The sequence below is a fragment of the Podarcis filfolensis genome (genome assembly GCF_964270895.1).
Source record: "Podarcis filfolensis genome assembly, chromosome: 1".
NCBI classification, from domain to species: Eukaryota; Metazoa; Chordata; class Lepidosauria; order Squamata; family Lacertidae; genus Podarcis; species Podarcis filfolensis.
The window spans coordinates 113359529-113371715 of record NC_139604.1 but is presented as its reverse complement, the minus strand read 5'-3'; the positions used below and the strand labels follow the sequence as shown (position 1 = coordinate 113371715).

The 12187-nt window shown below is 37.9% G+C and overlaps 1 protein-coding gene across 1 annotated transcript in view; it reads left to right on the top strand.

Moving 5' to 3' along the window:
• The window catches only part of RPS6KA5 (ribosomal protein S6 kinase A5), a 38303-nt gene that overhangs the window by 8797 nt on the left and 17319 nt on the right, over positions 1 to 12187 (top strand). The window contains exons 4-11 of the mRNA XM_083612910.1: positions 203 to 318; positions 2756 to 2863; positions 3672 to 3755; positions 4227 to 4330; positions 5727 to 5877; positions 7456 to 7617; positions 10567 to 10692; positions 11354 to 11487. Coding sequence (XP_083469036.1) covers positions 203 to 318; positions 2756 to 2863; positions 3672 to 3755; positions 4227 to 4330; positions 5727 to 5877; positions 7456 to 7617; positions 10567 to 10692; positions 11354 to 11487 — 985 coding nt within the window. The remainder of the gene's footprint in view (positions 1 to 202; positions 319 to 2755; positions 2864 to 3671; positions 3756 to 4226; positions 4331 to 5726; positions 5878 to 7455; positions 7618 to 10566; positions 10693 to 11353; positions 11488 to 12187) is intronic.

The window sequence follows — 12187 nt, the reverse complement described above, 5'->3', positions numbered from 1 at the left end:
TCTTTTCTATTACAAATGGTTGTCTCAAAGCAGCTTTTCCTTGGGGTCTGTCAGAGTTTTCATGTAACGTGTAGTTGGGTTCTTAAAGGTCTGTTATTCTTACTGAGCAAAATTGAGCAATTTAGAACAGATGATACTGCTTTCTGTTGTGTGTTTTTTAAAAAATAAAGCTACATTAAATAATCAACTTCCTGTATCTTAGATTACATAAATGGAGGAGAACTTTTTACCCATCTTTCACAGAGAGAGAGATTTACTGAAGATGAGGTACGAATATACATTGGAGAGATTGTGTTAGCACTTGAACACCTGCACAAGGTAAAACTATGATTTGAACTTTTCTGAGAAATTCCATGTTTTTTGAAGTGCGAAAGAGGGGGAAAGAAGACTTGCGCTTTAAACTGTATAAACATTAGACATGACAAAATTCAGCACGCTGTTTGCAACAGCATGGGTGAAGAAGGCCTATTAAAAACCTGCCTATGGCCAGTTGTCTTTCTTTTTTTTTTGTTAATAGAATGTATACATTGTTTGATTATTTTTGAAAAAAACAACCTCAAAGTGATTTACAAAAAGTTAACATTTAGTTTCCTCTAAGATGGGTTGCTGTGCCATGCACACCAGAGATTGTGTGTTAAAACAAACTGGCCTGTTTCAAAAACAAGCCAACAGCACCACAAGGCAGGATCAGATGAAATTGCAATTAACTGCTAGTGAAATCCTTCTGGATACACAGGAGAAGGAGGCATGAAAGAGTTTCTCTCCAGCTTGTTCCAGGTTGTGCATGTAGTTAAGGATTATTCTTAAATGTGAACTAATGTTAAGGTTCTTCCTATGTACAAAATACCTCCTTCACCTCCCACCACACAGCAAGTAGCGTGTTAAAAGCAGTAGCTTAATTACATGACAATGGGCCACTGGTAAATGCTATTTGTCTGTGGTTAATTATTGTTAACTTCAAACAAGTCATCTTAAGGTTCTTAGACTGGCAGGTTGAAACTAACCATAAGTTTGAGATCAGGATGACATGGCCAGCTATAATTAACTGAAAGTAGAACCCAGATTCCTCCTCTTTGACCATGCAAGAAGAGGAAAGGGTTGAGAGAAGTATACAAGCCTGAGGATCACTGCAGTTTGTGCATATTGCACTAAACCATGTTTTAGTGTGAAGCACACAGTGGCCAACCAGATGTCTTTGGTAAGCAGGACCTGAGCATCCAATGGTTTAGAGATAAATGCATAAGCCTCAGATTTGTGCACCCCACCACTGGCATGTCAGAGGATGTCAGAAGCATTTACTTCCATGTTCAACTATTTGTGTTTTGTGTCATTGTGTATAATCTGGGAGAAATTGTGATTAGTTTTAACTATAGATTATCAAAAGAAGCCAACTTCAAACTGGTTAATGACCCTGCTTTGTAACTGCAGCTCTAGATTCAGAGATAGCAACAATCAGTGGTTACCGTATTTTTCGTCCCATAGGACGCACCTAGTTTTTTTTGGGGGGAAATAAAGGAAAAAAAATTTCCCTTTATTTCCCCCCCAAAACCAGGTCAGGGAACAGCGAGTGCCAGCCTCCAAAGCAGGTCGAGGAACAGCGGGATGGTGGCGCTGCGCCTCCCCGCTGTCCCCTGAGCTTGTTGGGGCTGGCCGATGTCTGCCCGGCGCGCTGGGCGCTCAGCTTCAGGGCGCGCCGGGCGGCAAGCTGCTATCTGCAGCGTAGGGAGCCCTGCGGGAGTTCCTGCAGGGCTCCCCACGCTGCGGATGTCTGCCCCGCGCGAGGGGCACTCTGCTTCAGGGCTCCCCACGCTGCGGATTTCTGCCCGGCACGCTGGGCTTTCTGCTTCAGGGCGACCTGCGCGCCGGGTGGCAGGCTGCTATCCGCAGCCTAGAGAGCCCTGCGGGAACTCCCGCGGGCTCCCCAGGCTTGCGGATAGCTTCCTGAAGCCTGGAGAGCGAGAGGGGTCGGTGCGCACTGACCCCTCTCACTCTCCAAGCTTCAGCGAAAGCCTGTATTCGCCCCATAGGACGCACACAGATTTCCCCTTCATTTTTGGAGGGGAAAAAGTGCATCCTATAGGGCGAAAAATACGGTAATTGAAAAAGTTTTTCTTTCTAAATGAAGAAATGTCATCATTTCTCAAATATTTATGCTATGCTTACTACACATAGAAAAAGTCTTCTCTAGTCTGCCCAGAAACTTCAGTTCCTGTTTTGACTTACCAATCATGCACATTTAATTTAGTTTGATACTTTGATTTAATGTGGGTGTTGCTGGGCCAAAGCAGAGTGAATAAAAAATGACCATCACTACAAAGAAGACAATATCATCCAGTGTGTCATTTCCTTTATTCAATAAACTGTCATGCCTGCTAGTTGTAATAGGAGTATTTAAAGTATTTTATTTAATATTCAGAATTATTTCTAGAGGTAAGCAGCATAATATTGCTCTAAAATTAATAAAAAGCAGGCTATCTTACAAGTATACAAAATACATTTCTCCAATTGGTGTTCTGTTTATATGTTAATAATTTAGTTGTAAATTAAAGTCAGATCTGCACCATTTTTAAATATACATATATGAAGATTTATTCATAGGAAACTTGATTTAATTCAGGCCACCCTGTGTAAATATAGAGCACAGATAGGTTTTTTAATGCTAATAACCACACCTCAGTGTATTTAGCATTCTAATAATTATGAGCATGCTTTAATATGCTTACTAGTATATAATGAATTTAATTTCTTTTTTCAGTTGGGAATTATATATCGTGATATAAAACTTGAGAATATTCTCCTTGATTCTGATGGCCATGTGGTACTGACTGACTTTGGCTTGAGTAAGGAGTTTGTTAGTGATGAAGTGAGTATCTGCATATGAAGTGTTTGAACAAGTGATTGTATAAATGAAGGCAGAACATAAACAAGTTGAAATATTAGCTCTCATTGAAATCGTCACATATGCATTTGAGCATAGAATTTGCTTCATAAGACTGTTCTCCAATGGATCATATGTCTACAACATACCGTATTTTTCGCTCTATAACACGCACCCGACCATAACACGCACGTAGTTTTTAGAGGAGGAAAATCCGTAGGCATGCCACCCGTAGACATTCCCTCCATAACACGCACAGACATTTCCCCTTACTTTCTAGGAGGAAAAAAGTGAGTGTTATGGTGCAAAAAATACGGTAGTTCATAAGCCTGCAACAAACCATGGTTTAACATTTGTTTCTGCAAGAGAAACCAAGATTGGTCTGCTGGGTTCAAATACTTAGACAAGCTCCACTTTGGCTAAATTATGGCTTAGTGTTATGTGCAAACCAGGAATTGTCATTTTACTAGTAAATACCTACTTTATAATTTTTTAAAAAACAGAGTAATTGTTGATGGTTTGGCTCCACTTAGGCACCTGGTGTTTTCTTTTTGTGATGATAAATGACAGCAGGTGCTACTTTGGTAGATCAGAGAATGTAGGTTTATAAAAAATAAAAATCTTGATTCTTATATGAAAACCTGTGGCCTTCCAGATGTTGTTGGTCTTAATCACTCATCAGCCTCAGCCTGCGTGATCAACTTATATTTATAAGGTTAGTCTTTTCTCTTATCCTCATTTTGTCTTGTGATTCTCATATCAGTTAGTGTGTTGTGTGCCTTCTTTTTCTCAGAATGAAAGAGCATATTCCTTCTGTGGAACTATAGAATATATGGCTCCAGATATTGTCAAAGGAGGGGAGACAGGTCATGATAAGGTATGATTTTCCTTAATAAAACATAGGTGAAGTTTGTAAAACACTTAGATGTTGCTGAGGGAAGGGAAATGTACCCGTTTGCTTATGGCCACTCTTCCCTACTTATGAACTCATTGCCACCAGATAAAGGGAGAAATTATTTCTATAAGACTACCCCAGGATGAATTAAGTTTCACAAGTTAACCCTATAATCCACAAATGAACAGACAAGAACGATGGGCGATAGACAAAAAGATACGTAGTCCCATATAATATGCAACAATCCATAAAACAAGGTGCACCCAGTCAGTCCAGGACAGTAAAGCCCAGATCCTTCACATGAGTTATAATTTATTTCTATTTTATAAATTCATCTATCTTGATTTACCTCTAGCTGTGAAGATAGCTGTCTGGATAATTGTTATTTCTTAGAATAATTGTATTGGCTTAGTGTATTTTTCTGCTTTTATAATTTATATGATTATTTTATAGGCTGTTGATTGGTGGAGTCTAGGTGTTCTTATGTATGAATTATTAACTGGAGCATCACCTTTTACTGTTGATGGGGAGAGAAACTCACAAACTGAGATATCTAGGTAAGTTATAAAATTGGCTGCAAATTATTAGATTTTTAAACTCCACTTTTAAATAAAATATTATTTTATATAGTCTACATTTGTTTAACAATTTGTGGAAACCAGAGTACAATAAAAGATGTAGTGTACAAATACTACAGGGCTTGACTGGATGTTGTCAGAGTACTTTATGTTGAGCTTTAGACTTGCAGCACCGGCTCCATTTCACAGGTATAATATGCTTATTAAGATGATCCACCCACAAATTCTTATGTCACCGATGGATTCCTGAATGCCCGTAGGAGCTTCTGTATTATATTGCTGATGATCCTGTGAATGTTCTAATTGATAATCCCCTTCTTGGTTGCAGGGTAAAATATAATCCATTAAATAAGCACTGGGTAGATATATCCTTGCTACTTATCCAGAAATGATTTTTTAAAATCATATTTAATTTTTTTCTGAAAGGTAGTAAAAAGTTGAATACTTATTTTGATTTAGGCATAAATTCAAAGAGAAGTACAGTCTGCCAATGTTGTTTGAAGTTAATAAATGCAATTGGAAAAAGCAACTGCATCTTAGAAACATTCCTGTATAAGCAGCTAGGATATATCAATTAATGCAGGAGTTTTCAAACTTTCTATTCTTAGAGCCCATGTGAGACTACTGAAAATTACAGAGGCCCATCAGTCACAGAAATAATTACTGATTTTATAATACACCTTTGGAAATGGTTGAATTCTTTGCCACATTGTTTTCCTTCTGGCAAAGAATCCTGTAGCTCAGCTTTCTGCAAGTTAAGTACAAACATTTGCTCTGGAGGTATTATTACTCAGCCGTTCTGTTTTAGAAAGAATTTCCTGATCCAAATGCTGTAAGTGTAATTATTTTTACTCATCTTCTGTAATTTCCCCTCCTTTTCTCCTTTGGTACTCAACTTCTTCCTAATTCCCCACCCTTCCAACTGTCAATTTCTTTCATCCCTTATCCCTGGAACGTCAGCATGCAGTGAGTTGCTAGTGCTGGTATTGATCCAAGCAGATGGAGGTCAGGGCAAGCAAATGTAGAGACGCTGAGCAGGCTGTGACACTGAGGCCCACTGAAAGTGACCCCAGGTCCAATTCTTGAGAAACACTGCATTGATGGGTCCTATTGACGCTTCCTAGATAAGGTTTATTGGCACCACCATTTCAAAGGGTCTTAGGTAGCAGGACTGGTACTAAAATCTGGGTAGCAAGAGTCTTTACTCTGACTGCTAGTGGCTCTCCATAAAGTTTTGGACTAGTCACTAGGTGGACCCAGCTGTCTTGACAAGCATATGACAGTTTGTACCACTTTATGACCACAATTCTACATACACTATCACCATGTGGTGAACATTTCACGACCTTGTTGTGATTTTCTCCCTGTTCTTCAGGAGAATATTGAAAAGTGAACCTCCTTATCCCCAAGAAATGACTGCTCTAGCCAAAGATATAATTCAAGGTCTTCTGATGAAAGATCCCAAGAAAAGACTGGGCTGTGGTTCAAATGGTGCTGATGAAATAAAACAGCATCCCTTCTTCCAGGTGAAACAAAACTAGATATTGTCTGTTTTTCATTTTTGCTTTGGAAACATGTTACTTTTTGTTTAGAAATATGTCTGGCAGGCATTAGAGAAAGGACTGCTATACTACTTCCCCTTAGCTACATGGTTCTCTGACATCACCCTCAGATCCACCTCAACTCCCCTGTATGTGCTTCACTCTCTTTTGGGGGTATAGTCCTGAGCTGGGTTGCTGCCAGGTGTTTTAAATCCTTGTTCTTTTCTCTGCCACTACAGATACCAAGTACTTAAATAATTGCCATCTCTAGCATAGCTGGTCAAGTTGCCTGTGTGTATGATGCAGCAATTATATTGATAACAGAAGTAATAAAAAGGTTTACAATTATTCATTGCACAGAAGCATATGGTTTCAATTATGTGCATTCTTACATGCTACTTGGGTGCATACAAACACTCCAACCCAATCTACCCTTCTGAATAGGCCTAAGGTAAATCTCAGCATTTATCCCCAAACAACGATCAACAACAATGCTGATCCTACTGTATCTTACTAACCTTGCCGCAACCTTCCAAACACTCTCCCAAGCCAACTGCAGCTGTCTCCCACCAGTATTCAGCCCTTTCAAAACTCATATCCAACTATTACTCATTCTGAGCACACAAACCCCTGATCTTATTTTTACTATAGTTCACTTAATGTACTTACCTACAAATTTAACACAATACATAGTGTTACATATTAATTTCCCATAATTACTCTATTATTTATACAATATTATTTACATATAAGGTGTTTTTTTTTGGTTTTTTTTGCGGTGGTACGAAAATGATGGATTGTGATCTCCGGGAAAGACATGAAACTCCTCCTCTTCCTGTGTTAAAAATAAATAAATATTGACACAACTGAAAGATTCTAAAGTACAAGCAAGCCTTGATTTATGTGTGTGACTGTGCACACGCATATCGCGCAGAACCCGGAAGTGACCCAAAAATGTCACTAAAAGGAGTGAGGTGGGGCAGAATGGGGTGTTTCAAATATACACATTTTCACTTAAATGTGTGTATTTGAAACACCCCATTCTGCCCCACTTAAATGTGTGGTGCCTTGTAACGTAACCCCCAGGTAAATTGGGAGTTGCTTGTAAAAGATAATTAAAAATTTCACTCCTATACACACCTAGCTGGGAGTAAGTACCATTAAAAAGAGCAAGCCTTACCTGGGAATAGACATTAATAGGATTACAATGTAAGTCATAGTTAAGAAGGCTGAAGTAAAATAAGCAAAGATTGCAAGCACAATATGTTAGTTCTGAAGTTTGTGAACAAAGTGGAGAGCAAAGCCTTAGTTGCATCTTCTGTATTTATGCTCAACCACATTTGCCCAAAGAACATATCTGAAGTCTTAGGCTGCAGTCCTATACACATTTACCTGGGAGTAAGTCTCACTGAATGTAATGAGACTTAATTCCTGAGTGGATATACATCGGATTGCACTGTAAGTCATTATTAAACTTCCCTGAGCAATTCTCTTTGTCAGTTGAAATGTTCATCTTTTGCTCTTCTTTCATTACCTTCTAAAATTACTTTACTTTCTTTTTAGAAACTGAATTGGAATGACTTGGCTGCCAAAATAGTGCCAGCTCCATTTAAACCAGTAATTCGTGATGAATTGGATGTTAGTAACTTTGCAGAGGAGTTTACAGAAATGGACCCAACATATTCTCCAGCAAGCACACCCCAAGCTGCAGATAAGCTTTTCCAGGTAATTGCATATAATATTATTTTTATTAGGAACTCGTGCAGAGATAATTTCAGAATTAAATAAAATGTAGTGATGTTTCTGAAGGTGATTAAAGTGAATGAAGTTTGCTAGAGATGTTTTGATACTAACGTAAACAAATGGACTGAATAAAGTCTCATCATTATGCCTTCACTAGTATGGGAAGGAATAGTCATGCTTGCATGACTATGTAACCCATCCTAGGATCGTTAGAAAAAGTGCAGACTTAGTTGACAAGTAAAATTATAAAATAAAAAATATGACCATCAGTTATATATCTCACACTGAAACATATGGCTGTGTAGCACTATTTGAGATGCATTGAGTTGGTGACTGACAGTATGCAAAGAAAGGTAAAAATGGCAAGTAATGGTGTGGGTTGGCTGTAAAGCATCATTTATAAATCTCAGAATCATCAGCTCAAAATCGTTATTGATTTTGAAGGCAAAGGAAAAGGTATTAAATCTTGATTAGATAGTCAAAGATGATGATTAAGACTAATTTTGATTCCCTCCTGCCAACCCCATGAGACACAGTGAGGAATTTGACATTGCTCTCTTATAGTTTTGTCAGTGTAAGCATTTCTGCTTGCTAGATGGAATGATTCCTCATGCACCATTCTGGGGGTTCTCCCAACTCTCCAGAGTGAATTTGGGGAAGGAGCGGAGGGCATGTGGGGGAGGAGGGAAGGGAAAACTCTGTTGCACTAGTAGGAGCCCTTGCACTGCCTTTCACTAGCATGCCCGGTTGGTTGAATCTGGGCCATGTTGCTGAACTCTGCTAGTGTACAAGAGCTGATCTAGAGCTCTATGAACTTCAAAATGGGCAAAAAAAGAAAAAGAAATGTAAGCAGTATATGTGCATCCATTCTTCTACTCTTATAGTTGACAATAATCGAAGAGAGCAAGGAAACGTATTTGTTAGTCTTGCGCACTATAGAGTCAGAGCCTCTCAGGAAAGAGAAGATTTATGTTTGTTTCTTCAGGATCGGACCTTTTTCAATGAGCTGGATGGACTGTGGCATCTAAGTGAGGGGTACAGCAAAGTAAGAGAAGTAGGATGAGATACGTATCACAGAAAGCAATTTCAGCTTCAGCTGGTATGGAAAGCAGAGCAGGCAGCAGACTGGGGACGCTGGGGAACCACAGAAAGCTTTCAGGATAAGAAAGCGATATAGGAACAGCCTGAGACGGTTGTCTGGGGGCTGTGCATGAGGCAGACTTTGGTGCACAGACAAAATCTGGGGAAGGTAGCAGAATTTAATAGTGACTGAAGTTTTAGAGGAGAAGGTAGCAGAAGAGTAGAGAGGCAAAACAAGCTTACCACTAAAACTAAATGGACCCATTCTAGCCATGCCACATGTAAGGTACTTGATTCAAGTCTGTCTGTGATTGATAATCCTTTGCCCTGGTTTGTGTGTTTAAAAATCCTTCGTGCAAAGTGTCCTCATCACCTTATCTACATTGGGGAAGTTCGAATGAATGAAACCCAAGCATTGTCACAAACTCTCCCTATACTGGAGGAGAAGAGCTTCAGTTGGTTCCCTGTCAGATGTCCATGTAGATGTTCTGGCTCATATTTTATTTCCCTTAAATAAGTCTGGCAATGGGACTCCTTATGTTGGACATTTTCAAATGTATGAAATGAGTCTAAATGTAAACTGTAATGGAAAAAAAATAAAAATATAAAGAAAGGAGCAGATCCTTCTTTTAAAATTGGAAGATTTGTATGCTACTTGCTCTTCTGATGAAAAAAAAGAGGTGTTGCTATTATCTTACAGAACAGGTCCTTGGTAGTCCAAGAGGAAATACGAGATAACAGGTAGATATATTATTCTTATTAAATTAGCAGGGTCAGATGTATCAAAAGTGTTAACCACTCTTTTATGTTTTTTTTTAAAAAAAAACCTTGATGAACACCATATAGTGCATTATTTTAGAGAGATACTTTAATAGTGTTCTTGGTAAGAGTATGGATAGGCTCCACATCAAAGATAGCTGAATTTTCCAAGGGAATTGAAAAGAAAATAACAATTGACGTATGGAGTTTCTTCAATGCAAAACCTAAAGATTTTACTCATAGCCAAATAAATCTTACTCAGTGATGTATTGGTTTCTTCCAGCTTAGTTCCAAAAATGTCAAAAATTGTGAAATTCATCCAGTGAATTTTTGCGCCCCAGTCTCATTTACATTGAGTTTTTCTTGAAATCTTGCTTCTAAATGGTGGAGGTATAACAGAATTTTGCTTCAGTTTTGTTTTTGTGGAACATGTTGGAACTCTTTACGAGAATATTTTCAAAATTAATGTCACTCCCAGTATAAGCAGGTTGAATATATGGAACACATGTAAGACATTAAACTATTTAAATACACACACACACGCGTGTGAATATAAAACCATGATTAAATGTGAGGAGCAATTAACTTTACAATTTAAAAAAAAGCAGAAATAGAACATAAAAGAAAATTGGAACTAAGGAATAAATCATGGTAATTCCACTGAGATTTTAGAATATAACATTTGTGTTTACCAGATAAAAATCCATTTGCCCAGTCATAATGTAAGCTTGTTTGATACCTTAACTGTAGGTTTCTTGAGAAGCTAGCCAGTTTGACGTATCACCCTTTGTCACCAGTGAAAAAGCTGTGAGTCAGTTTTTTAGCATTCTTTTTTATTTTTTACAAACTGAGCTTTTAATTGATTTTTTTTTTATGGATCAGAAGATGGTTTAATTTCTTTCAGGCAGGCTTCCTCTTACGGTGATAAGAAGGTGCATAATTTCCTCGAAGATAATGATTCTGGCTTATCTTGGATACTGATTCTTTTTTTTCTGTCTGAATTACGCTTACCCTAAATTATTGAAATTACAATTAAAATTTGATAGCTGGAAACTCTGGGCATGATGGATATCTTTTATTTTTGTTCTTTAGGGATACTCCTTTGTTGCTCCTTCTATCTTATTCAAACGTAATGCAGCCACTATGGATCCTGTTCACTTCCTGACAGCAGTGGACCGACCTGGAATTACTAGTATTGCCAGGAGTGCTATGATGAAGGTAGCGTTAAAACTTAATATAGCAGTTTAATGTCCTAATTAAAAGATGTAACTCTGTTTTATAACGTATTTATAACTTGCATTGTTTCCCCCCCTGATATTTTCAGTTTAAGATATTTTAAAAGAAAATATTTAATGATAGAATTCTTAGTGGCCTTTTAAATGTGTCTGTGTGGCGATTGTTGTTTTTCTTGTTGTTATTATGTTGTGTATTTTAAGTTTTTATTATGCCATATGCAGCCATGTGATCTATGGATGAAGAGCAGTACAGAAGTCTAAACAAACAAACAAATAAATATTACATTACTTTGCTATTTCCCAAGGCAGGAAAAAGGACACACTGTAAACTTGCAGTTAGTACAGGTGGTGATCTTTTTAGGCACATGCAACTGACGTGTGACCACTGATGCGCTGGTTGTTTTCAACCTGGAAGAGGGAGGGATGGGGGTGGAATGGGCTTATGGGTGCTCCACCAACACTCGCGAAGGCCAGGAACGGAACCCCTGCACAAATTGGTTGCCGCCTGTGGTATTCTAATACAGCACAAAATATGTTTTGCTGTAATTAAAAATTCTCAAGTAACTTTGTTCTTTTTATTTTTTCTTTTATTCAGTAAAGATTACTAAATACAGCCAGTTTCCCTCTCCTGCTATCTCTTTCAGGACTCTTCATTTTATCTTCACTATGAACTGGACCTGAAAGAAAGACCACTGGGAGAAGGAAGTTTTTCCATCTGTCGAAAATGCTTACACAAAAAAACTAGCCAAGAATATGCAGTAAAAATCATTAGTAAAAGGTTAAATGTTTTCTTCTTCTCATTTCTTACAAATTTGAATAATGAAAATAGCTTTTTTGTTGTTTTACCTTAAAAAATGCCTCTGCTGCCCTTCAATATAGATATTCTCAGGGCCGCTTACTCAACAACATAATTAAAAAGTATAAAATAATGGCAGTGGTTAAAGAATAATGGTTTAACAAATAAAAATGCGGGGAAAGAAAGAAGCTTTTGACTGACACTAAAAAGACAAGCAAACCTTCAGCCAGATGAGCTTCCCTGGGGAGAATTTTAATTGATTGATTGATTGATTGATTCATTCATTCATTCATTCATTCATATACTGCCCTATACCCAGAGGTCTCAGGGAGGTTCACAGAACAAAACCAGAATATAAAACCACAAACTATATAGTCAAAATATTTCATGACTGAGGTGCCACCATTGAGTAGGTCCCTTTCCCAGTTGCTGTCCTTGCTTCTGAGGGTGTAGCCGAAGAAGGAACTCAGAAGATGACTCCGCTAAAACACAAACATGTTTTTAAAAAGGCAAACATACTTGATTCTTTAATCTGAAGATTTACTACCAAATTGCTGCCCTGTTCACAATACAACCAAATGTGCCCCTATAGGATATTTTTAGAGTTTGTATAGTACAGACTCATAATTGCTTAGATCCAAGGAAATGCTTGGATTGTTAAATTGTTACAAACTGACTTCTT